Source organism: Nomascus leucogenys, chromosome 18 (assembly GCF_006542625.1).
Source record: "Nomascus leucogenys isolate Asia chromosome 18, Asia_NLE_v1, whole genome shotgun sequence".
Classification (NCBI taxonomy): Eukaryota; Metazoa; Chordata; class Mammalia; order Primates; family Hylobatidae; genus Nomascus; species Nomascus leucogenys.
In genome coordinates, this window is record NC_044398.1 from 47,256,224 (window position 1) to 47,283,856 (window position 27,633).

Genomic DNA, 27,633 nt, shown 5'->3' on the forward strand with positions numbered 1-27,633 from the left:
TTAAAAATAATTTCCACTTTTAATTAAGTAATTTATTTATTTTTGAGACGGAGTCTCACTCTGTCGCCCAGGCTGGAGTGCAGTGGTGCAATCTCGGCTCACCACAACCTCCGCCTCCTGGGTTCAAGTGATTCTCCTTCCTCAGCCTCCCGAGTAGTTGGGATTACAGGTGCCCGCCACCATGCCCGGCTAATTTATTTTTGTATTTTAGTAGAGACGGGGTTTCACCATGTTGGCCAGGCTGGTCTCGAACTCCTGACTTAAAGCAATCTGCCTGCCTCGGCCTCCCAAAGTGCTGTGATTACAGGCATGAGCCACTGCGCCTGGCCTCAGCTTTTATTTTAGATTCAGGGATACTTGTGCAGGTTTGTTAATGGGTATGTTGCATGATGCTGAGGTTTGGGGTACGATTGATTCCATCACCCAGGTAGTGAGCATAGTACCCAATAGCTTTTCAACTATCTCCCCACCCTCCCTTCTCCTTCTAGTAGTCCCCAGTGTTTATTGTTGCCATCTTTATGTCCATGTGTACCCCTTTTTATCTTGGGTTTTGCGACAGTGTCTCCCTTCCTAATGTGTCCCCTTGGCAAACTTTTTGGAAGAGTCAGTGTGTCCTAAAGGGAAAATGTGGATTTCCAGGTTAGCGTCTGAGCCTAAGCTGTGCTTGACTGTGACATTATGTGGTGTTGATCTCAGGCAAGTCAAGTGTCCTATTCCTTAGTCTCTTCTTCTACAAAATACAGCTGAAAACATTGATCTTGCAGGATTGTCACATGGGAAAGCAGGTATCATGTCAGAAGTGCTCTGTAATCGGAGTGAGGGTGAAGGAATGGAATGGATTAGCAAGTGGACGCAGCACCAGGTGCCTGCTTTCATGGTGCTGATGGTTGTGAAGCTTGCAGATGCAGATTCGAGTTCTGGAGCAGAATATCCTGTAGGTCCACACTGTGGTTTAGGGACTTAGGCTTGGATTATTCCATATTCACTACCTTCCCTCAGTAAAACCTTCTGTTTTCTGTCTGCCAGTTCATCAGGTAACAGTACTATGCACTGTTCGTACCCTTCCACACTCTTAGATCCATCAGGACTAGAGTGGGGAGAACTGGGTTGGCCAAGGTGAGTTTTGGTTTGCCCTCTTTTTTCTGGGATATCAGTAAGATATTTATCGGGGCTTAAGCTCACTTCTTCTGCCTAAGATTCCTGGCCAGTCATGCTGGGGACCCACCTCTGCAGGTGAGGATGAAGGTACTCATATTGCAATTTGGGTTCGTTTTCATTGCAAGGGAAGAGTATCTGGATGTCTTCTTTCCCCACATCTGAAATGTTGCCTGGAATGTAAACTAGAATAATTGCACAGCATTTCTTGAGCCAGCTCTGAGGGACAGGATAAAGGGTGAATGGGGGCGTTGATCCTGACATGGCCTGGCATGTCCACGCATTTCTTTTGGCAGCTAGGAGAGCACAGGCCTGTGTTTGTTGATTATATCCTCCTAGAAACTCTTGTGTAAGTTCTTTCCTATACCCAATAGGGGTATTATTTTTATTTTTTTTCTAGGACACACTAGTTATGCAACACAGTGCTTTGTTCTTTGTTCTATGCTAAAAAAAGCTGAAGATGACCCCTGCCTTTGGAGACCTTATCTAGAGATTAAAAAAATTACCATGCATATACGGGAAATGGGCTATTAAGTGACGAATGTGTTCTAGGTAAGTATTTATTTATTTTGAGACAGAGTCTCACCCTGTGCCCAGGCTGGAGTGCAGTGGCACTGTCTCGGCTCACTGCAGCCTTCACCTCCTGGGTTCAAGTGATTCTTCTGCCTCAGCCTCCTGAGTAGCTGGGATTACAGACACCACCATGCCCAGCTAGTTTTTTGTATTTTTATTAGAGACGGAGTTTCACCATGTTGGCCAGGCTGGTATCAAACTCCTGACCTCAAGTGATCCACCCATCTCGGTCTCCCAAAGTGCTGGGATTATAGGTGTGAGCCACTGCACCTGGCCTAGGTAAGTACTTTTGAGTTGGAGCACATTTCATAGAGGAGGAGTTTTTGTTTTTTCTTTTTTTAGGGGTTTGGGTCTGTTACCCAGGCTGGAGTGTGGCGATGCAATCTTAGTTCATCAGCTGCCTTGAATTTTTGGGCTCAAGTGATCCTCCTGCCTCAGCCTCCGGAATACCTGGGACTACAGGTGTGCACCCTGACACCTGGCTAATTTTTAATTGTTTTGTAGAGATGGAGTCTTGCTATATTGACCAGGCTGGTCTTGAATTCCTGGCATCGAGTGATCCTCCTGCTCTGGCTTCCTGGAGTGCTGAGGTTATGGGTGCCAGCCACTGTGTCCGGCCAAGGGGATGGTTTATAAACTGGATTTGGGAAGATACGTACAATTTGGGTAGTTGGAACTCTGGGGGTGAAAGCTTTGCAGATATGTGGAAGAGAATAAACAAAAACATAAGGGTCTCTTCACTCGACCAGTATTTATTGAGCATCTTCTCTGTCTCAGACACTGTTTTGGATGCTTGGGGTTTATTAGTGAACAGAACAATTGAACATCCAAATATGGTGAGGCAACGCTGAGGCTGGTCACAAACCGGCTTGGGATGAGCTTTGAGTACTTGGCCAAGGACACTGGATTTTGACTTTTAGAAAGTAGTGAGTCTTTGGAAATGACTCATATTACAGGACAGTGACACAATAAAAGAAATATTTTACAAAGATAAATGTAGCAAGATGTGGTACAGGATTGAAGAGATGGGGTCTAGAAGTGAATTGGACAGTGATTATTTTATTGGGAACAGGAGAGGAAGGGATGGGAAAGAAAGAAATGTATTCACTAGTTATTTAAGAGGATAAAATTTAAAACTGCACATATATATTTCTTATGGAATGCTAGGAAATATAGACAAATATAGCATTGCCAGTTGTGTATAGCAGTTCTTTTGTCTATGGCTGTAGATAGTAGTCTTCAAACTAGGGATGAAACAACGTCTTATGTAACAGTCGGTGAACAACATTGTGAATTGCTCTGTTGTGTTTCATTGATTGAATGTGTTCAACCTGTCTCCTATTTTTGCATGTATAGCTAGTTCCCATTCTCTATTGTTATATATGAAATATCCCATTTAATATATGCATCTTGACTATGTATCTTTCTCCACATTTTAAATTTCTGGATCAATGGGTATATTTCATTTTAAGCATTTTGAAGCATGGTACCAAATTCTACCTCCCTGTCGCCCCGCCTCTCCAAAAATGTGTGCAAAATACTCAGGAGCAGTGTGTGAGAATGCTGGCTTCCTGTATTCTCATGAACCCTGGGTCATTAAATTCGTTTAAAATTAATCTGGTTTCCCAATTTGTTATGAAAAACTCAAATAGTAGCTGAGAGAATCATACAAAGCACAGCTGTGTCAGTTGACCTCTGGTTTGGTTTGGCCAGTGGGAGGTTTGGTGGGACATAGGAGGCCCTGTGATGAGATAGCCCCAAAGTAGGTCCCTTCTGCCTCTCTGTTTTGGGCTGTATCTCTGCAGCAAGCAAGTCTCTCCCCAAATTCCAGCTCCTGCCCCTGAGTCCTCCATGGCTCCCACTTCCGCCGCCCTGGGCTCTGGTGCTACTTCCCCTTATCCCCTCAGCCCAGGGGTAGTCATAGCTTCCTGCTACTGCTAACCTGTGGGTGGCCCCCGCCTCCACTGCCATCCTGGTTTAGAGTCACGACTCTTCTTACAAATCTTTGTACCAGTTCCCTGTATTAACTTCCCTCTCTTTAAAATACTTGAGATGATTTGCATTTTCCTGTTCGCACTCCTAATAATACATATTTATTCCTGCATGTGTGTGTACAGGTGGAGCATCTGTCATCTGAAAATCTGAAATGCTCCCAAACTGGAACTTTTTGAGCCCTGACATGATACCACAAGTGGAAAATTCCACACATAAGTACTTAACACAAACTTGGACTTAATACAAACTTGGTGTACAAAATTACCTTCGGGTTATGTGTATAAGGCATATTTGAAACATAAGTGACATTTTTGTTTAAATTTGGGTTCCATCTCGAGAAATCTCATGTGCATGTAAATATTCCAAAATCTGAAAAAGGAAATCTGAAACACTTTTGGTCCCAAGCATTTTGGGTTAAGGGGTTCTCACCTGTATGTTTATATGTATGTGTCCATGTATGTATATGTGTACGTGTGTGTATATGTATTTTTTTGCACTCATGTGTACGTGTGTGTATATGTATTTTTTTTGCACTCTTTTCAGACATGGTACTTTAAATACTTCAGAACACAACTCCTTAGAATAAGGGTGTTTCCTTAAATATCCACAAAGCAATTATCACATGGACAATTAAGAATCATTTCCTAATATTATCTTGTATTAAGCTCATATTAAAATTTCCCTCATTGTTCCCAAGATGTCTTCTACAGTGACTTCTTTTTTAACCCCAGTAAGGACCCAAACACCACTCACACCTTGAATTTGGATATTCCTCCTTAATCTTTTTGATCTAGAAAAGTCCTCAGGTTATTTTTTTAAACATATTTTTAACATTTTCTCTTGAAAAATTTCTAACGTACACTTTAGTGAAATGCACCACTGACACTTTACCTAGATTCACCAGCTGTTTACATTTGCAACATTGTTTTTCCATCTGTATAAACATACAGATACACATTAGTAATAGTATGCATTTTTTTTGTCCTGAACCATTTGAGACTAAACTACAGATATAACACTTCTCACCCTTATTACTTAAGCATACATTTCCTCAAAAAAATGACTATTCTTTATATAACTATAGTACAATGATCACATTCAGAAAACTTATCAGTGTATGATTCCATTACCTAACTTAATTTGACAAATTTCTTCAGTTGTCCTTTCCTTTTTCATAGTTACTTTTTCTTTCCAGATGCAGTATCCACTCCAGGATCATACATTAAATTACACTTAGATATCAGATGAAGTGGACTTTTTTTTTTCCTTTAAAAATCAGTGCAAAAAAAATAAAGACAAAACAAAACAAACAAAAAAACCCTCGTATTCTGGATTTGTCTGATTGTTTCCTTATGGTGTCGTTTACCTTGGTTCTCTATCCCCTGTGTTTCCTGTAGAGAAGAAGTTAGGTTATGTTTTGATTAGGTTAAATCAGGAGGATGCTGCCATCAGTAGGAATGAAGAAGGCAAGAAGTTGGTGTTAGAGGGAAGATAAGGAATATAAGCTTTATCTATTTGAAGTAAAATAGGACTCCATACAAACATTGTCCAGTCATAAGTAATTCCCAAATGGGTATTCTTTTTTCGTTTGTTGCATAAAAATTTCCTGGCAGGCTTTTAAAACAAGCTCCTTGGAGGATTCAGACTGCTCCCAGGGTGAGGTGCAGTGAGAGGTGGATGTTTGAAGTGGGAGTGCTGGGAGGGTTCTGGTCTGAAGATGTGGCTTTAGCAATCCCCTGCAGAGGCTGGAGTTGAAATAACACTGAGAAAGAGACTGTGACAGTGAACACTGAGATTATCTGTAAGCTTATAGGAGACAAATATGTATGTGTGTTCATGGTAACCATTTTAAAGATGTAATAGCTAACATCTGTTTGATTTCTGAAGTTTGGGTAGAAGCACTAAACCCACGAGTTGTTGGGCTGAAATGTAGTGTATAGAAGAGGCACAAGGTGTTTCAGCTTCCTCTCTGATCTCTTCTCGCCCCTCATTCTGAATCACTGGTTCTCAAACTTCAGTGTGCATCAGAAACACCCGGAGAGCTAGTTTAAATGTATAAGTAGATGGTCCTGCCTCCAGAGACTTTTTTTTTTGGTGGTGTATCCCGCTTGGGATTGGAATTTACAGTGTATTCTCATCAGGTGATGCTGGCCTGGACTCCCACTTGGAGAACCACCACTTTAAATCATGATATGATTAGAACATGTAATAGAATTTTTTACGGAGTGGCTTTTCAGACTTGGTTTTAACTGCCCACACCTTTTTTTCTTATTTTCTTTTTTTTTTTTTGAGACAGGGTCTCACTCTGTCACCCAGACTGGAGTGCAGTGGCACGCCACTGATTACTGCAGCCTTGACTTCCTGGGCTGAAGCGATCATCCCACCTCAGCCTCCCAAGTGGCTCGGACCACAGGTGTGCCCTACCACACCTGGCTAATTTTTGTATTTTTAGTATAGATGGGGTTTCACCATGTTGGTCAGGCTGGTCTCAAACTCCTGACCCCAAGTGATCTGCCCACCTCAGCCTCCCAAAGTGCTAGGATTACAGGTGTGAGCCACTGCATCCAGCCCTAATTTTTAAAATTTTTTTGTGGAGACAGGATCTCACTGTGTTGTCCAGGGTGGTCTCTAACTCCTGGGCTCAAATGATCCTCCCGCTGTGCCCTCCCAAAGTGCTGGGATTAGAGGCGTGAGCCACAACACCTGGCCCTTTTTATTAAAATAAATACTTTATGGACCTCATCTTTTTTTAATTTTAATTAATTTAATTTTTAGGACAAGGTTTTGCTTTGTTACCCCAGCTGGAGTACAGTGGTACAATCATGGCTCACAGCAGCCTCAACCTCCCAGGCTCAAGTGATCCTCATGCCTCAGCCTCCTGAGTAGCTGGGACTACTGGTACCTGCCACCACGCCCAGCTAAGTTTTTTTGTTTTGTTTTGATTTTTGTGTTTTGTAGAGACAGGGTCTTGCCATATTGCCCAGGCTGGTCTAGGACTCCTGAACTCAAGCAATCTGCCATGGCCTCCCAGAGTGCTGGGATTACAGGTGTGGGCCACCACATCTGGCCTGGATCTTCTCTTTATGTACTATATTAACAAATGAAGCTGTTGAGAAGAGGCTGGGAGGAGGGGCTGTGGAAAGAAGACAAGCAACCCTGACGCTTCAGATTGGAAACTGCCAGTGTTAGTCTGAGAAAGGACTTGGGAATAAATCAGCAGACCTGGGCTGGAGTCCTGGCTGCCAGCGTTTATGAATTGTGACCTCTTGCCGGCAATTTATGCTCTCTGAGTCTCAGTTCTCTCATCTGAAGATAGGAATTATAAGCCCTCTTTCCACATGAGATAATGCACATGAATGCATTTTTTAAAATTGTAAAATGCAGTGCAGATCTAACTGGTGGTTACTGCTGTCTCATTCTTGCCTTGGCTGTGTCCTGTGCCAGCGCTGTAGTCTGAGGCCATTCCCTTCGTTTCTGTAGAATGGCGGAGGAGTTGAAGGACTTCCATGACTTTGTGTTGGCATGAAAGTCATGTCAGAGCTTGGAGGTATTCGATGGGCTGATTTCTCATATTATTGAATAATGTGTGACCTGTGAGAGATTATGTGCTAGTTCTAGTAAGACTAAATGCCAGAGGTTACTTCCTTGAGGTTGGACTTCACCTGGTTTCATGCCTCCATTTTCACCTTTGATTGATGAGATAAATGAAGCTATCCGCCTGTCAAGGGAGGCAGCAGGTTTGTGGTTTGCTCTGTCTTGTGTTGTGGTGCTGAGGTTTTGGCACTGGTATTGGGTGTGGTTTGGAGTGGAGAATGGGGGCCGAGCAGTGTACTTAGCATGAGATATTAGTCCCTCCTTTGTGGTGATACAGGTCATTATTTTGTTGTTGAACATTAGCTATGACATCTGACTGTCTTCTGCCTATATTGAGAAGGCAACACAAACATTTGTATAATGTTTAGCAGTGTTCCTGTAACAAGATTGAAGATGGGTCCTATGTTTCAGTTTATTGGAAAAGATTGGCTTTTTTTTTTTTTTTTTCCTGAGACAGGGTCTCAACCTGTTGCCCAGACTGGAGTGCAGTGGTGCGATCATAGCTCACTGTATCGTCCACCTCCCGGGCTCAAGTGATCCTCCTGCTTTAGTCTCCCCAGTAGCTGGGACTACAGGCACACGCCACCATGCCCAGCTAATTAAAAAACCAAAAATAACAACAAGAAAAAACTTATTTGTAGAGATGGGGTCCCCCTACATTGGCCAGGCTGGTTTCGAACTCCTGGGCTCAAGCAATCCTTCTGCCTCCACCTCTCAAAGTGCTGGGATTACAGGCGTGAGCTACTGCACCTGGCCAATCAGCATTTTTAAAAATGAAGCTGATTAAATCAGGAAAAGTCAGAATTGCATGTGTGATATCTGTCTTGAAGTGCTAAATGATTCATTTTTTTTTTTAAGAACAGAACTTCAGAATATATTCTAAAAATGTTTGTTTTTGGCTTAAATAAATTGGAGAGTTACCCAGAGAATCTAGAGAGAAGCATAGTTCCTGCTGATCGTGCTCTTTTGTTGACTTTTTAAAATGAAGTGTTTTAGAAGTCTGAGGGGCATTTTTAAAAACAAAACAAAAAATTGAAATGTTTTCTATTTGTCATATCACTAGGACTTTATTTGTCTTGGTAACTTAACTATCGTGTGGCTAATCTGGTTGGTGGATGCTAAACTGTAAACTGTGTGCCATGGTTATTATTTAAAGGACTTTTCAAACTTGTTTCTCTTTAGTCTTCGTGTTTCTCAACGTGACATGTGCACATGATCAGATAGCACTACTAGGATTGTTATGAAAAAGCAGAGCCTTCTTTGGGAGAGGTTGCCTTTTCCAACTCTTGCTCCTGGTTCTTTTGATATTTACTTTAATATTTTTATGGAAATTGCTTATCGTTTCTTTTTTCCTGTTGTTTGTCATCTATTGAGTTAACATGGAAGGTTTAACCCTATTTCACTACCCTATGTGTGCTATGCCCCCACTCATAGGTAGCCACTTCTAGGATCTCTGTCTCTTTGTGTGTGTTTGTGTCTGCCTTTCTCCTCGCTCTCTCACACACGCTTTTTAGACCGCTTTGTTACAAATATGGTTACAAATTTGATTAATTATTCTAGGTTCACATTATTTTTATTATTAAAGCAGCTTATAACTGAACCATGTATGATACCTTGATCACCTTTTCTTTCCTTCACAACTTTTGTGTTTTTCCTGAAATGAGGAATGTTTTTTCCTTTGGTTGGTCTTCTGTACATTTATAATTAGCCTCAGCTTTAGTCAGTTGTTAAAATTGTGTCTTGCTGTGTTTAGTTGCATTGGGTACTCTGTCAGTGCCATCTTGAAGGGGTCACATTTGGGGTGTCTGGACTGGTCACTCTGCTCCAGGTTTGCAGCTGACATCCTGGAATCTGGGATCCACCTTCACCATCGTCCCGGGAGCTGTCTTCTGTGTTATGTCTCCCGTTTTCATATGCTATGTCATTCTAATTCATGGTTTATTGCCTTATTTTGTTGGAACACATCTTCCAGTTACAAAGGGGGTAATGTTTTTGGAAATGTTGCATTTCTAAAAAAGGTCTTTTTTCTACCTTCATACTTTACTGGTATTTGGGCAAGAAATGGAATTCTACGATGGGGGACTATTTCTTGTAGGAGTTTTGAAGTCACTGGTAGATGATTGTCTAGATTCCAGTATTGCCTTATCCCTCACTGTGGCCTGTGCTGTATTTTCTGGACGTTCTCCTTCCCTACCCCCCACCAATCTTCTGTTTTCTTCTGTGTTCTGATGTGCCTTGGTGTATGTCTGCTTTTATACATTGTGTTGGGGTCTCTATGGAACTTTTTAATGTGGAAACATATGTCATTTTGGGGAATTAACTTGAAATTGTTTTTGGTTATTTCTCGGTTTTCCCAATTCTCTTTTTCTAGAACTCCTGTTATTCAGTTGCTTGACTGACTTGACTGGTCTAATTTTATTATTAGCCTTTTTTATCTTCTTTGTCTTTTTTTTTTTTTCCAACTTCCTAGGGGAGATATTTTCAACTTCTCTTAATTTTCCTGTTGAGCTCTTCATTTTTAGTATTTTATTTGTTTAGTTTTTTTAGACAGAGTGTCTGTTACACAGGCTAGAGTGCAGTGGCCCAGTCATAGCTCACCATAGCCTTAACTCCTGGGCTCAAGCAATCTTTCCGCCTCAACGTCCTGAGTAGCTGGGACTGTAGGTGCATGCCACGACACCTGGCATATTTTTATTTTATTTTATTTTATTTTTTTGTACTGATGGGATCTTGCTGTGTTGCCCAGGCTGGCCTTGAACTCCTGGCCTCAAGCAGTTCACCTGCCTTGGCCTCCAAAGCGCTGGGATTACAGGGATGAACCACTGTGCCTGGCCTGTTTTTCATATTTTAATTCCAAAATACTTTTTTAAAAAAAATTCTCCCTCAGCACGTTTCTTCCTTTCTTGCCTTCCTCCCTTCTCATCTTCCTCTGCAACCTGGATGTACCGTTATCTGACCTCTCTTAGGATATCAGTGATGGATTTTTAATAGTGTCTTTTTATACAGTCTTTCAAGTTGTGTTTTGTTCTCTCTTCCATCCTTGGGGTGTTCTTAAAACTCTGTCTCTCCATGGTTGGCTCTGACTTAAGGCACTAATGGTAACTTGAGAGCACTGAGTTCAGGCAAGGGCGTACACTGTGAGCTTCACTGGGGGTCCCTGGACTGGGCCAGATTCCCCCCTGCCTTTTCTCTTGAGACGGACAGAGGCCCTGGGAAAGATCTTCCCACCTCTAGCCTTGGGGGGATAAGCCCTGGCTGGCATTCTGAGAGCAAGTAGAAGCAGAGGGCTGGATTTTTCTGCAATCAGTATATAAATATTAACTTGGCTCCTCTCATTTTCAACAAGGCACCTCTACAATTGTTCCTCCTCTAGTTTCTCAGTCCAGACCTGCTGTCTGAGCCTGTAGTGAGCTGCCAGGGGCCGGGAGGGGCAGTCACTGCGCTCTCTGGAAGCACTGGGAAGCTGGGGCTTTAATTACTACAGACTTTCAGACAGTATTGTTATTTTTCCTCCCATCTTTTAAATTTATTATTATTTTAATTTATTATTATTTTTTCTGAGACACGGTCTTACTGTGCCCAGGCTGGAATACAGTGATGCAATCATGGCCCACTGTAGCCTCAAATTCCCCAGGGTCAGGTGATCCTCCCACCTCAGCCTCCTAGGTGGCTGGGACTACAGGTATGCAGTATCATGCCTGGCTCTTTTTTTTTGATATTAAAAATTGTTTCATTATTATTATTATTTTGAGATGGAGTGTCGCTCTGTTGCCCAGGCTGGAGTGCAGTGGCGCAATCTCAGCTCACTGCAACCTCCGCCTTCCGGGTTCAAGTGATTCTCCTGCCTCAGCCTCCTGAGCAGCTGGGATTATAGGCGCCCGCCACTATGCCCAGCTAATTTTTTTGTATTTTTAGTAGAGACTTGCTTTCACCACGTTGGCCAGGCTGGTTTCGAACTCTTGACCTCAAGTGATCCACACACCTTGGCCTCCCAAAGTGCTAGGATTACAGGCATGAGCCACCACACCCAGCCAAAATTGTTTTATTATTATATTTTAGAAACAAGCTCACCGCAGCCTCGAACCCCTGGGCACAAGAGATCCTCCACCTTAGCCTCTCAAGTAGCTGGACTATAGGCACAGGCGCACACCACCACACCTCGGTGATTTTTCCAGTTTTTTGTAGAGATAGGGCCTCACTACATTCCCCAGACTGGTCTGGAACTCCTGGGCTTGAGTGATCCTCCTGCCCCTGCCTCCCAAAGTGCTGGGAGTACAGGCATAAACTACCATGCCTGGCCTCTTCCCATCCCTGTTCCTGTGTTCTGACGTTCTTGGTTCTCCCCATTCCAGAGCCTCTTCCCGGCTCTGCCGGGGAAGTCTTGCTGCTTCCTGGCCTTCCCCACAGTTACCTTGGTGTTCCCTTTCTTGATTCTGCAAAGTGTGTCGCCTCTGGGCCACCTGCTCTTCAGCTTCCAAAAACTGTGTTTCCCTCATTTCCCTCTGTTCTCTTTGTCTTTGTGGGATTATGCTTGGAAAAAACAACAACAACAACAACAACAACAACAACAAAATCCCCACATGTGTATTGTGGTTTCAGTGGGCTTTCAGGAGGAAATAAAAATAAAAGTGTGTCTCTTTGATATGATGTTTTTACCCTTTCATTTTTATCTTTGTGTTCACAGTGTTCTGAATCACTGCTGCCACTCTTCCCTGCTGCTCACACTCTCCCCCTGCTCAGGGTCCTCCTCTTGTGCCCTGTCCCTCTGGTCTGCTCATTTAAGAGCTGATTCTGCTAAAACCTCCCCATGAAGACCTTTCCAAGTGAGAGTGATCTTTCCTTCCTGAATTCACAAAACTTTTTTATGGTGAAGTTTTCTTTGAACATGTCTACTTCTTTTTTATGACTTGTTTATGTTTTGTCAGATAAATTTTATTTTATTTTTGAGATGGAGTCTCGCTCTGTTGCCCAGGCTGGAGTGCAGTGGTGTGATCTCAGCTCACTGCAACCTCCACCTCCCAGGTTCAAGTGATTCTCATGGGACTACAGGAGAAGGAGGAGCTGGGACTACAGGCGCACGCCACCATGCTGGCTAATTGTTGTGCTTTTTGTAGAGACAGGGTTTCATCATGTTGGCCAGGCTGGTCTCTTAACTCCTGACCTCAGGTGACCTGCCTGCCTCGGCCTCCCAAAGTGCTGGGATTATAGGTGTGAGCCACTGCGCCTGGCCTGTCAGATAAATTTTAATTTCTGATGTTGGGTGATGGTTGTTTCTTTGCCTTCATGGAGTGCTTTGCATATAGTAAATACTCAAAAATTTTTTTATGAACATAGATTTTTTTCAGTGATCTTTTTCTGGTCTTAAGTTAGACAGGATATTGACCATTGCTGTATGCCATGGTTAATGCAAAAGTAGAGGGCTATTTCTAGTTTCAGATACTTTTCTTGAAATTTGCACATGCGAGTAATATGCGGAGCCTATGCATTATACATGTCATAACTCACAAAAGCTCATTAACTTGTTGCATAGTATAAATATGCTGTTTGTAGAATCTGAGAGATTTCCTGAAGGTAGGCTAGGAGGTAGTCTCGCTTTAGGACTTTGCACTGTTTTCCCTTACCACATCCTGGAGTAGAGTGGGCCTCAGCATTCCTTGCAACTTGCATCTTGTAGAATTACCTCTGCTTCCATTCTAACTTAGACTTAGGAAATGTTGTGTCTAGCACTAGGCAAGGTGAAGCTCATGTTCTTTATCTGAATAAGAGCAGTGATTCTTCATGTGGTTTTGTCTCCAGGTTTCTTCTGTGGGTTTGGACCTATCCTTGGGAGCCTTGCTCCATGAGGACATTCACTGCTTGATCATCTATTTGATGGATGAACTCTGCTCCCCATTTATTGCTGTGTGTGATGGACTTTTGGTTGTCATAATAAACAATTATTGTTAGTGTTTAAGTCTTTTGTTATTTTAAATGGACATATCCTGAATGAGAAACATTCTTCTTTTTTAATTGAATGTTGTATCATGTTTGTTTATTCACCCAATGACTGATACAATTATTGTAGAATTAGAGTTTATTGGTAGTATAAAAAGTGGCTTATCATAACTTTTATCTTCCCCCTAAGAGATGGTGCCTCACTCTGTTGCCCAGGCTGGAGTGCAGTGGTGCAATCACAGCTCACTGCAGCCTTGAATTCTTGTGCTCAAGGGATCCCCCTGCCTTAGTCTCCCAATTAGCTGGGACTGCAGGTGTGGGTCACTATGCCTTGGCCTTCTAAAGTTCTGGGATTACAGGGATGAGCCATCAAGCCAGACCTTATCACAATTTTTTGCTTAGCTACATTTCTAAGTGTCTGTGGACTGGACAGCAGAGATTCCTACCGTTATTATTTTAAACTTTATAATGCAAACTACTACAAAGTGGAATCAATAAGTATGCTCTAACTTTTTCTCTACTGGATACTGGACTCTTCCCTTGAAAATAAAGCAAGTCCTCTGTTCATTGAAAGAGAATTATGTTATGAAAGCTGCCAGTTAAAATCTCCCAAGAGACCACTGTTCTACGGAGTTGTATTTCTCAGTGGCAAAAATATCCTTCCTGGTTTTTAAACTCTTATGGGAGGAGGTCATTTTTATATGTTTTATTTTTTATTTTTTTTATTTTTAATGCAGCATGCTCTGTTGGGGTTACTGTTGATCTCCTGCTCAGTTCTTTTCAAAACGTCATATCCATTCAGCACATTTTTGTGGAGAGGCATTTAGTAAGTGGCAGCCTGATATTTGCCTTGGCATCATGTTATCATGATTGCTCGGCATAGCTGACTGTTGAGTCAGGACCCCTCCGGAGGCAGGAGTCAACCGTGGACTCAAAATTAGAAAAGCCTTGATCAGTTAGTTGAAGGATTACAAGCCAAGTTTATAGAGTATTTCAAAGAGGGGGTAACATATTCTGCTGATAGACCAAATAAGATGAGGACAGACAACAGACTTTTGTGTTAAGCATCGTGGAGGCTGCTGTGGATATGATGGAAGAGGAAGCCTGATTGGAATGGGGTTATGGGAGGAAGACACGCTTGAAGCAAGTATAGACAATTTTTAAAAAAAAATTTGCTGTGAAGATCATCAAAGAATTAGTATAATAACTGGAAGGTAAAGTAGTGTCAATGAAAGGCTTTGGCTGCATGTGTAAAAATAATTCACAGCCTTTAAAAGCTCACGCTTGACACCTGACTCTATCTTCCATACGATTGTTATTTTTAGGAACATTAACAGTGGGACAGGCTGGGCTCAGTGGCTCATGCCTATCATCCCAGCACTTTGGGAGGCTGAGGTGGGAGGATTGCTTGAGCCCAGGAGTTGGAGGCTGCATTGAGTTATGATTGCACCATTGTACTTCAGCTTGGAGGACAGAGCGAGACTGTCTCTCAACAAAGGAAAACAGTGGGCTGGAGTTAGACTGTGATCTGCTTTGGGGGTGTGATGGTCAGGAAAAGCTCTTGGAGAAGAGGATGCCTGAGAAGTCTTAATGGACGGACAGGGCTGGCCTGGAGGGTAAGGTGGGGTCCAGGCATCGGAGGCCATGGGCACGGAGTCGGGGGAAAATTGTGCAGGGCCTAACAGGCTGTGAAAGGGAAAGTGCTGGGGAAAAGGTGGAAATGTAGCAAGTTCTGAAGGATGAAGTCATGAGGCTGAGAAAGTCCATAGGTGCGGATTTATTTCCAAGGGGTGGCTACAAATATTATATAAAGGCTGCAGATAATGATCTCATCTGGAGGGAGTGAACAGGATTAGGAGGCTTAAAGAATGGTTTCATAAGCCACATTTTGGAGGTCGGTGTGCTTGTGTGTGTGGAAGTATTTTAGAAACGAAAGTTGACATTTAAGTTGATTGGGTCACCCTTGAGCTTGCTTGGTGGGAAGAGGTGGGCAGGATGTGGCTATTCTAAGTGGCCAGGGGACACCTCTTCCTTATTCACCCCCAGGACATTATTTCCAATTTTCCTTGAAGAGGAAATACCATTTACCATTAGTAAATGGTTTTGGGACTTCATTCTTTGGGGGCTCAACACATCTGGAGATGCCAAATTCTGGAGATGTCTCAGTGGCAGGTGTCCCAAGGACTCCTGGATGATAATGTAATTGGGATTCATATGCAGTCAGAATAGGCCCCACAAATGAAGAGGATGCCAACGTGTGTGTTTGTGTGTGAGTGTGAGTGTTTGTTTTACAGACTTACTCTCTGTGTTCTAGATAAATGATTCCTTTCATAGAGGTCCAGATAGATGAGGGTGCACAGGAACCCTGTTACTTGCAAAATGGTTTTAATGGTACTGTTTAATAACTTTGAGGATTAAGGTCTGAGTTACTTGCTGTGCTGGTTAAAAAGTGACAAGGATTGGTCATTCTGCATTTTTAAAATAAGTGTTCCATTTCAGTGATTCTTAGGCATGCTTTGTTAGAGATGGACTTGGAGAGCTTCTTAAGAATATGGATTCTCCCCGCACCCCTGCTCCAGGGTCTTAGTAGATCTGGAGCAGGGTCCAGGAATCTGTATTTTAACTCTTCATTAATTGTTTGCCTCCTTCTTCCAATCTTTCCTTCAGGAAAGAACTGTATCAAACATCATCTTTAGGTTTGAAGAATGGAGGATTGAACTTCTGGATAGTAATTGTGTTGCAGAATGAAAGCAGTAGGGAATGGTGAAACATGCAATTTAGTATATTTTCATCTGAATATGTATGTGACAGTGATGTAGAAGTTCAGAAACACACAACTATGTTTCTTCTTCAGATCATTTGAAAGCAGAGTTTTAAGGATTTTAAAATATGCGTACACCATATAGAAGTGTATAAAATTTAAAATGATGTCCTTTTTTTTTCCTTCTCCCCAATCCCACTGCAGGATAACCACTGCAAATTTTGAGGGGGGGTATGTGTGTTTAGGCATTTTAACGTGTGTGTGTGTGTGTGTGTGTGTGTGTGTGTGTGTGTGATTTTGTCTCTGTAAAAAGAGGCGGAAACCACACAGGATATGCTTTGTTCACTATGGTCTTGTCAGCATCCTTCTGTGTCATCTTTAGACCTATTTGTAAGAAACACTTGGAGCCACCAGGGTGTGCAACCTACTTTTTGCAGATAAGCAAAAATACAAATTCTTCAGACACATAATATATGCTGTTTGCTTATTAGAATATTTCTGTAGATTGCACTGGGGGGTTAATAAGTATAATAAGTATTTCATATATTGGGCAATAGGAAATCTAGTGTGCTTTAGAGAAATCAGTATTACTTATGCAGTACACATTGCTGGTTTGTGCAGTTCCTATCATAATAGAGTATCAGCATCAGAGCCAAAGGGAAGAGTGTGTATGAGTCACTCCATCATGAAAGGAGCAGTGACTCAATACCAAACTTAGGGTGCTGCCTGAATTTTTAATCAATTGCAGTATTGTTGATATGGGGTTGATTCCTTTTTATGGGCAGGAAGTTATCACAGTTTAAAATGTCTAATTCCCTTTTGGTGATGCTAACTTGATATATTCAGTGTTTCTGTTCTTTCGTATAGGATCCAAACTACTGGATACAGGTACATCGCTTGGAACATGGAGATGGAGGAATACTAGACCTTGATGACATTCTTTGTGATGTAGCAGACGATAAAGACAGAGTGAGTTCAAGTCCTGGGGAACCTGTTCTGAATGCATTTTTTTTTTTTTTGAGGACTAGGGAGCGGGTGCGATTCTTTTCCTTTCTGTTTTAGACACATACTTTAAATTATGTTTGGGCCACCTACTCTAGTATATTTTCTCTAAGTATCATGAATCTTCACTGTCCTGAATACCAAGGTATAATGATTTTCTTGATACCTGGGACTTAACACTAGGTTTTGGGGTTTTAAAACTACACTTTTACAATGGAAATATCACAAAAAAGATTTATATGCCATATTCCACCTTAATTTAACCAAATATAACATCTTTCTTCACAACTTGGGCCTGTCCTTATCATCTCTGTATATACAACATACAGCCGTTCTGCATTCTGGTCCCAGCGTTGGCCCAGAGAAGATCCATCCCAACAGTGGCCTGGGCGGTGCACCGTGTTCCTGTGCAATGGGCGAGTGTGTCCCAGGCAGCCTACCCTGTGCAGGGTCTGGCCCTCAGGAAGCCTGGCCTTGCTGTGCGATGGGCCAGTTGTGTCCCGGGCAGCCTCTCCCGTGCAGGGCCTGGGTCTCGGGAAGCTCGGCCTTTTCTCCATCAGTGCTCTGATGCTCTGTGTGTGCTTCCCCAGTCTTTACTGTGGTCTGTGAGTTTGGCTCCTGGACATATCCACCTACTGCTCTTCAGTGTTCCCTCCCACTACCCCACTTTTTTTCTGTACTCTTGAGAGGAATGAGGAAGAGGAAGAGGAGGGGGAGGAGGAACATTCAGCGTTTTGAGAATGTGTGACAGGATGTTTGGCTCTGGATGTAGAAGTCAGCAAATTCTTTTTTTTTTTTGAGATGGAGTCTTGCTCTGTTGCCCAGACTGGAATGCAGTGGCGTGATCTCGGCTCACTGCAACCTCCGCCTCCTGGGTTCAAGCAATTCTCCTGCCTCAGCCTTTTGACTAGTTGGATTATAGGCGCGCGCCACCACGCCTGGCTAATTTTTGTATTTTTAGTAAAGACATGGTTTCACCATGTTGGTCAGGCTGGTCTCGAACTCCTGACCTCATAATCCACCTACTTTGGCCTCCCAAAGTGCTGGGATTACAGACATGAGCCACTGCACCTGGCCCTGGCCACTCCTTTTGTATTTGGCTTATAAGGAATTGCAGAAGGGCTCATAGCCACATACATAGTTACATCAGCATGGTTGTATGTAGGCAGCGGCCTGGTTGACTGACTCCTAAAACCTCTCTGCGGTAGCACAGGATATTTAACCAGCTAGGTTACATCGTGAGGTCAGAAGATGGTAAGATCACCCAGATACTCACTCTCCTTCCTACTGGGGCTCCCTCTGGTTCCTGGCCCTCTCCCCGCCGGCCTGCTCTTCTTTCCCTCAGCTGTGAGCTGGATGCACACAGCTGTTGTGTCTTGTTCACACCTGTATTCCTGACAGCATCATGCCTGGCTGAGAGTTGGTGCATATCTTAAACGTTTTCTTGAAATTTCAAGTAAGACAAAAAATATCAAATACCAAATACTGTATAAATTTGGAAGATTAGATTCACTGTTGCACCTGTCATGGTGTAATTTGTCCCATGTGGCTCCTGTGGGCCAGGAATACATTGTATCAAAAAATGCAGATCCTGGCTAACACGCGAAACCCCCGTCTCTACTAAAAATACAAAAAATTAGCCAGATGTGGTGGCGGGCTCCTGTAGTCCCAGCTACTCGGGAGGCAGAGGCAGGAGAATGGCGTGAACCTGGGAGGCGGAGCTTGCAGTGAGCCGAGATCATGCCAGTGCACTCCAGCCTGGGCGACAGAGCGAGCCTCCGTCTCAAAAAAAAAAAAAAAAAAAAGGCAGTTTTCTGCCGACTTATGTTCTGATGCTATTTTTCTTGGTGCCATTTCTCCAGAGATTTATGAAGAATTTAAACAGGTGCTCTTTTTCCACCAGAATATTAGAAAGGGATGAATTAACGTATCAGTCTTTCAATGTCTTCCTCTTCTCCGTTCTTCTTCCTTCTTTTTTTTGTTTCTGTTTTTTTTTTCTTCTCTCCTCCCTCTCTTTCTCAGTCCCTCTCTCTTGCTGTTACTTCCTATGTAAAAATAGCACAACTCCTTGTGAGGAAAAATTGGAAAATGCAGAAACATACAAAGGAACTAATGAGCTGCCATCCTGCTGTTGCTGAGAGCTCATCACTGTTGTTTGAGATTTTCATCCTGACTCTTCCCTTTCTTCAGATAGACAGAAACACAGTCTTTTTCTTTTAAATAAAGAGATTTGAATAGTAGTTTTTTGTTTTGAGGTTAGCATATATACATTTCTGTGTCCATGAACCATAGCTATGCCAACATGGCTGTGTAGTCTTTTGTTTTAATTTAATTTACTTATTTGGAGATCCAGGCTGTCACCCAGGCTGGAGTGCAGTGGCGTAATTACAGCTCACTGCAGCCTCAACCTCCCAGGTTCAAGTGATCCTCCTGCCTCAGCCTCTTATTTTTAAAAAAGTTTTATTCTAGACTCAGGGGTACATGTGCAGGTTTGTTATATAGGTAAATTGAGTGTCATAGGGGTTTGGCATACAGATTATTTTGTCACCCCAGGTGATAAACATAGTACCCAGTAGGCTAATTTTTTGATCATCTCCCTCTTCAAGTAGGCTCTGCTGTCTGTTGTTTTCCTCTTTATGTCCACGTGAGATCATGCATTATTTGGTTTTCTCTTCCCATGTTAGTTCACTTAGGAATAATAGCCTCTAGCTCCATTCATGTTGTTGCAAAAAACATGACCTTGTTCTTTTTTATGGCTGCCTAGTGTTCCATGGTATGTTTGTACCACATTTTCTTTATCCACTCTACCACTGAAAGGTATTTAGGTTGATTCCATGTCTTTGCTATTGTGAATAGTGTTGTGATGAACATATGTGTGCATGTGTCTTTATGGCAGAACAGTTTATATTTCTTTGGATATATACACAGTAATGGGATTGCTGGGTTGAATGATAACTCTGTTTTAACTTCATTGAGAAATTGCCACACTGCTTTCCGCAATGGCCGAACTAATTTACATTCCCACCAGCAGTGTATAAACATTCCCTTTACTCCACACGCTTGCCAGCATCTGTTATTTTTTGACTTTTAATTTTTTTCTTCGAATTTCTCACACCACATGGATGTATTGTTTTACTTAATAATAGCCACCCTGACTGGTGTGAGGTGGTGTCTCATTGTGATTTTGATTTGCATTTCTCTAATGATAGTAATGTTGAACATTTTTTCATAAGCTTATTGGCCATGTGTATGTATTCTTTTGAAAAGCGTCTGTTCTTGTTCTTTGTCCACTTTTTTTTGAGATGGGGTCTCGCTCTTTCATCCAAGCCGGAGTGAAGTGGCACGATCTCAGCTTGCTGCAACCTCCGTCCCCTGGGTTTAAGCAATTCTCTGGCCTCAGCCTCCCTAGTAGCTGGGATTACAGGTGCCCGCCATCATGCCCGGCTAATTTTTGTATTTTTAATAGATACGGGGTTTTGCCATGTTGGCCAGGCTGGTCTCAAACTCCTGACCCAGGTGATCCACCCGCCTTGGCCTCCCAAAGTGCTAGGATTACAGGCATAAGCCACCACGCCTGGCCTCTTTGCCCACTTTTTAATGGGGTTGTTTTATGCTTGTTAGTTTGCTTAAGTTCTTTATAGATGCTGGATATTCAACCTTTGTTGGATGCATAATTCGCAGATATTTTCTCCCATTCTGTAGGTTGTCTGTTTACTCTGTTGATAGTTTCTTTTGCTGTGCAGAAGGTTTTTAGTTTAATTAGGTCCCATTTGTCAATTTTTGTTTTTGTTGCAATAGTTTTTGCTGTCTTCATCATGAAGTCTTGTCCAGGACCTATGGTCAGAATGATATTTCCTAGGTTATCTTCCAGGGTTTTTATAGTTTTAGATTTTATATTTAATTCTTTAATCCATCTTGAATTTTTATTTTTATTTTTATTTTTTTTTTGAAATGAAGTCTCACTCTTATCACCCAGGCTGGAGTGCAATGGCACGATCTCAGCTCACTGCAACCTCTGCCTCCTAGGTTCATGTGATTTTCCTGCCTCAGCCTCCCGAGTAGCTAGGATTACAGGTGCGTGTCACCATGCCTGGCTAATTTTTGTATTTTTAGTAGAGATGGGATTTCACCATGTTGGCCATGCTGGTCTTGAACTCCTGACCTCAGGCAATCCACCCGCCTCGGCCTCCCAAAGTACTGGGATTACAGGCGTGAGCCACCAAGCCCAGCCCTTTGAATTGATTTTTATGTGTGGTGTAAGGAAGGGGTCCAGTGTCAATATTCAGCATATGGCTAGCCAGTTATCCCAGCACCATTTATTGAATGGGGTGTCCTTTCCCCGTTGCTTGTTTTTGTCAGCTTTGTCAAAGATCAGATGATTGTAGGTGTGTGGCATTATTTCTGGGCTCTCTCTTCTGTTCCATGGGTCTGTATGTCTGTTTTTGTACCAGTACCATGCTGTTTTGGTTACTGTAGCCTTGTACTATAGTTTATAGTTGGGTAACGTGATGCCTCCAGCTTTGTTCTTTTTGCTTAGTATTGCCTTGGCTATTCAGGCTCTTTTTCAGTTCCATGTGAATTATTATTTTTTTTTCTAATTCTGTGAAGAATGTCATTGGTAGTTTGATAGGGGTAGCATTGAATCTGTAAATTGCTTTGGACAGTGTGGCCATTTTAACAATATTTGTTGTTTCAATCCAAGAGCATGGAACATTTTTCCATTTGTTTATATCATATCTGGTTTCTTGGAGCAGTGTTTTTAAATTCTCATTGTGGAGATCTTTCATTTCTTTGATTAGCTGTATTCCTAGGCATGTTATTCTTGTTGTGGCTATTGGGAATGGGATTGTGTTTCTGATTTGGCTCTTAGTTTGGATGTTGTTGGTGTGTAGGAATGCTACTGATTTTTATACATTGGTTTTGCATCCTGAAACTTTGCTGAAGTTGTTTATCAGATCAAGGAGCTTTTGGGCAGAGACTGTGGAGTTTTCTAGGTATAGAACCATATCATCTGCAAACAGGGGAGAGTTTGACTTCCTCTCTTCCTATTTGGGTGCCACCTCAGCCTCTTGAGTAGTTGGGACTATAGGCATACTGCACAATGCCTGGCTAATTTATGTAAACATTTTTGTAGAGACGGGGTCTCACTGTGTTGCCAAGACTTGTCTCAAACTCGTGGGCTCAAGTGCTCCTCCTGCCTCCGCCTCCCAAAGTGCTGGGACTATAGGCATGAGCCACTGCGCCCGGCTGTGTTTTGATGTATGGATTCATGTACAGTCTCGTTGTACTTGCTGTGGACACTTAGATGACTATGGAGACAGCTGCTGTGCTCACCTGTACACTTTTCCCTTTGGCACTCTCTGTACTCTGAGCAGCTGGGATGAGCACGCCTGTTTCTCCACCACGTTTCCTTTTTACTTTTACAGACTCAAGCTTTCCCTCGGGGTGGTGCCATCCTGCTTTACACCTTGACTTTGTGCCTTTCCATAGAGCAAGTGAGGCATGGCTTATAACATGTTTTCTGGGATGTGCCTGACCCTGGCGCATGGCTTGGAATAACCTGTTGTGGAAGTTTGGTTGTTGCACAAGTAGGATTTATGGGGCTGTACGATCTCAGTGCTTCTGAGCATGCTGAACCCAACGGACTCATTTATGTTCAGCACAATGTAGTAAGGCCTGAAGGGTTACGCAGTACCAATTACTGTTTCCATTTGTCCCCCTGCACTCCAGCCGACATTAGATGCCCTCAGAGTTTATGTTTGGAGCCAGTAGAACATCATGATGTAGATGTTCAGCACAATGATTTTTGCAAAGTCTTTTGAAATGTATGGAGACATATTTTTTGGTCTAGCATATGGCCTTTTTTGCTGGACGTTTTATGAGTACTTGAAAATAATGTATTCTGCAGTCATTGGGCTGTTATAAAAATCAGTGAAGCCATCCGGGCATGCTGGCTCACACTTGTAATCTCAGCACTTTGGGAGGCTGAGGCGGGCAGATCACTTGAGGTCAGGAAATCAGGATGAGCCTGGCCAGCATGGCGAAACCCCGCCTCTACTAAAAATACAAAAATTAGCTGGGTGTGGTGGCATGTGCCTGTAATCCCAGCTACTTGGGAGGCTGAGGCAGGAGAATTGCATGAACCCAGGGGATGGAGGTTGCAGTGAGCTGAGATCGCCCACTGTTAATTGTGTCAAAACAAGAGTGCATAACTTTCAGTTGCTGAATAACACATTATTCAGTAAAGATCCAAAACAACATCATCCCCCTTAACCGCCTCCCAAAGTGCTGGGACTACAGGTATGAGTTAGTGTATGAGTTGTGTATAATCTTGGTTAGATTATACACAAAACCAAGCAAACCTTAACCGCCTCCCAAAGTGCTGGGACTACAGGCATGAGTTAGTGTATGAGTTGTGTATAATCTTGGTTAGATTATACACAAAACCAAGTAAAGGCAAACTATGCTTGATCTTTTTAAATAGCGGCATATTAAAATTACACAATTCTTAATAAACGACATTTTAGATTTTGTATCCTTCTGCAAATTTGATGATAAAAAATATATTTTCTAGAATCTTTTATCATATTTCCTATACAAATTAGAATGTCCTTTAACCTGAGAAAAATATTTTAAACATTAATAGGTGAAATAACACTTTAGACAATTTTATATCATGTTGATTGAAATCAGTTTCCAAATAGAAAAATGCTAGAGCATCTTATACCGTAGACTGAAGTAGCTTTTAAAGCCATTTTTTATTTGTTCAGAAATACTTTAAAATATATGCATAATTGATTTAAATACTGTTGAGTGACACTCCTAGATTAAAGTGCCCATTGTAAGTTGAAACTGTAAGAAATATGATTAGTAGCTTAGACTCACAACACCCAGTTTTTCGTAATTCACCCAGATTCACAGGCATGGCTGGATGCATTATTCAGACTGAGGGATTGTGTGATGCAGTCGGTCGCATGGCTCTTTTCCATGGCTCTGACATTCGATCCTGATTTAATCATCCTGGAGTGTTTTCAACTATTTTTGGCAGCTACTCTGAGTAAGGATTTTCACACTTGTTTTGCTTTTTGGTTTAAGGAAAAAAGAATAAGCATTATACCTCTCTTAAATAATAACGTATCTAAAAAAAAGTCCTGTTTTGTGAATATTCCCTGGATGCATGTTGAAAATGTAGATACCTAGCCTGGGAAGTAGGATCTCTTGAAGGGGCCTGGGCATCTGCATTTTACAGTCCCCCTCCTGCTGCTATTTAGGCTCACTAAGTTATGAAACCACAGCTTTAATGGCTCTGCCTCTGTAGTAGGGAAGATGCTCTTGAAGATGCAAATTTTATACTTGGTCGTTGTGAATTTGTAACGTTATTAAAAACTTATTTTTTATGGAGGGGAAGAGGCAATATTTTAAATGATAGCAAAAGAAAATTAAAGTTAAGTACTTAATTACCCCTGATTTTCCTCATTATCCTTTAATTATTAGCGTTCAGAGCACAGCACTGAGGAAGTTTTCTGTTAGTGCCTATACAGTTCTCATTTCCAGGATTTACCCAAATTTGTTCAAATGGTACTATTATAGATTGCCCTGGCCCCTTGGAGTAGGTTTGATTTTCTAAGGTGTAGAATACTCTAGATCTCTTTGAGTGTAAAAACGTACTTTGTTTTGTTTGTCCTTTCTCTGTGTTTCTGCTTTCCAGTAAGGGAACAGTGATGTCGTGTTTACTCTTAGCATCTCAGTCTCAGTTTTCTCAATTGACATTTTGCCAAATTATGAAAAACTGAAACAGTTTAATGTTATCTTCACCGCCGTCTAGAGCAGCTGTCATGCGTTTGTGTACGTGAGCTTTCCTGACGGACAAGCTGTATTTTGTGTGAATCTCTGTCTGGTTTGGTCTTTGCCATTTATTATTTCAGGACCTTCCCTTCGTTCTCAACAGAGGGTCTAGGCCACTCCCGTTTGTTCCCTGTGGGTAGTACAGCAAATTTAGAAATGTGGATAATTTTTCCAAATTTATCACAGAATAAAAATACTTGGGATTCAGTTCCTGCGCAGGCCAGTCACCTGAGACTGATCGTAAGGGGCATAAACACAGATTTCAGAGCCAGGCGCCATGGCTCAGGCCTGTAATCCCAGCACTTTGGGAAGCCAAAGAGGGTGGAGAACTTGAGCCCAGAAGTTTGAGACCAGCCTGGGCAACCTAACGAGACTGTTTCTACAAAAAATACTAAAATTAGCTGAGTGTAGTGGTGTGGGCCTGTAGTCCCAGCTACTCAAAGGCTGAGGTGGGAGGATCGCATTGAGCCTGTGAGGTTGAGGCTGCAGTGAGCCATGATCACGCTGCTCTACTTAAGCCTGGGCAGCAGAGCGAGACCCTGTCTCAAAAAAAAAAAAAAAAAAAAAAAAAAAAAAAAGGATTTCAGGTGTAACTGACCAGGCATGTGGAGTCGGTAGGTGGCAGGGAAGTACACTTTTCTATGGGTGATCAGCAGGGAGAAAGTCTGCTGATCTTCCCCATGTTGTCATCTTTTACTGTCTTTGGTGCTGAACGTGATTCAGAGATGTAATATCAAGCACTTCCTTTGTCGTTCTTGGATGTAATTTTGCTTTGAGCAGGAATGATGTCATGTATGTTCTGTTTTGGTGGTGACCCTGTGAGATACCTTGCACTGTCTCTTTCTTAACCTTTGTGGAGGAAGTCTTGGATGGAGTGGCTGTGTAAACTCAGTTTGAAGAGTTTGCACGTTTATGCTGAAGCCAGGCATGGGGAAGGATTGTGGCGGAGATTGCTGGCTGCTAAGCCTGTTGATGTTTATCAGAGAATTTGGGATTTTCCAGGGGATGATTTGGCCAGTTCCTCTGTTAGAAAAATGTTGGGAAGAAGAAGAAACTTTAAAAAACTTATTGGGGATCACAGGCTGGCAACAATTCCACGTGCTGAGGAAAAGCTAGCAGAGGGGCACATTTCCATCCTTCCCCAGCCCCTTTGCCCTGGGTATAGTCTCTAACTTACATACTGATGTTGTTTTGGTACCTCTTATGGTAATAAAATTACTGCCCCTTTAGGCATTTTATATTGGTATTTTTGAAATGTGCTATAATAATTTTTGCTTTTGAAATACAAGTATTGCAGAATTTTCAGGTAAGGAACATGCTTTAATGTAAAAAGTTCATAATTTTTTATTTTCTAATTTATTATTTTTTTTATTTTTATTTTTTGAGACAGAGTATTGCTCTGTCACCTAGACTGGAGTGCAGTGGCACTGTCTCGGCTCACTGAAACCTCTGCCTCTTGGGTTCAAGCGATTCTTCTGCCTCAGCCTCCCAAGTAACTGGGATTACAGGTGCCTGTCACCACGCCCAGCTAATTTTTGTATTTTTAGTAGAGACGGGGTTTCACCATGTTGGCCAAGCTGGTCTCAAACTCCTGACCTCAAGTGATCCACCCTCAGCCTCCCAAAGTGCTAGGGTTACAGGTGTGAGCCACCATGTCTGGCCTGGTTTTTTTTTTTTTTTTTGAGACGGAGTTTTGCTCTTGTTGCCCAGGCTGGAGTGCAATGGTGCGATCACAGTTCACTGCAACCTCCTTCCCCCAGGTTCAGGTAATTCTCCTGCCTCAGCCTCCCGAGTAGCTGGAATTACAAGTGCCCACCACCACGCCTGGCTATTTTTTTGTGTGTGTGTTTTTAGTAGAGATGGGGTTTCACCATGTTGACCAGGCTGATCTCGAACTCCTGATCTCAGTTCATCCACCCGCCTTGGCCTCCCAAAGTGCTGGGATTATAGGCGTGAGTTACCATGCCTGGCCCTATTTTTTTTTTTTTTTTTAAAGGGAGTTCTTATTAATACATACTGAAGTTTCCTAAGGAAATGCCTTTGGTAGATAGAATTTTCAACTATGGCCAGTTTCCTTTAACATTAAAATATACAAAATATTAAAAGCAACTTGAGTATGTAGTGAAAAGACAGAAAAGAGCCATAGGAAAATAAACGCACAAGGACCGAGGTTGTAAGTTATTATCCAGATTCTAATTTAACATTTCACAGAGGTACAAGCTGTAAAAACAAGACATATTAAATGAGGGAGGGCTTCAGATACTACATTTGTACCAATTGTAGTTCACACTTAAGGAATTCAAGTAAATTATATGTTAGTGAAAAGCAGTGATACCTGAAATAACTAAGGTGTTCTTATTTCAAGTAAGTAGTATTTTAATTATTACTAAACATGTGAAATTAATTTGAGTTCAGTGTTTTACATGCAAAAATGGGATGGGTTGCAGGGTGGGGATCTCAGAAATGTGTTTAATTTCTGTTAGGATGTGGCATCATATGATTACTACCTCGAATTTTAAAATGATTGCAGAAAGGCCGGGCATGGTGGCTCACCTCTGTAATCCCAGCACTTTGGGAGGCTGAGGCAGGTGGATCATTTGAGGTCAGGAGGTCAAGACCAGCCTGGCCAACATGGTGAAACCCTGCCTCTACTAAAAATACAAAAATTAGCCAGGTTTGGTCATGCACGCCTGTCGTCCCAGTTACTTGAGAGGCTGAGGCATGAGAATCGTGTAGGGCCAGGAGGTGGAGGTTGCAGTGAGCTGAGATTGCCT

General features: G+C 42.2%; 1 protein-coding gene across 6 annotated transcripts in view; it reads left to right on the forward strand.

The window, feature by feature from the left end:
- Positions 1–27,633, forward strand: part of PARD3 (par-3 family cell polarity regulator) — a 705,675-nt gene that overhangs the window by 108,333 nt on the left and 569,709 nt on the right. For all 6 annotated transcript variants that reach the window (XM_030797833.1, XM_030797836.1, XM_030797834.1 and 3 more), the window contains exon 2: positions 16,880–16,981. In XM_030797833.1, coding sequence (XP_030653693.1) covers positions 16,880–16,981 — 102 coding nt within the window. The remainder of the gene's footprint in view (positions 1–16,879; positions 16,982–27,633) is intronic.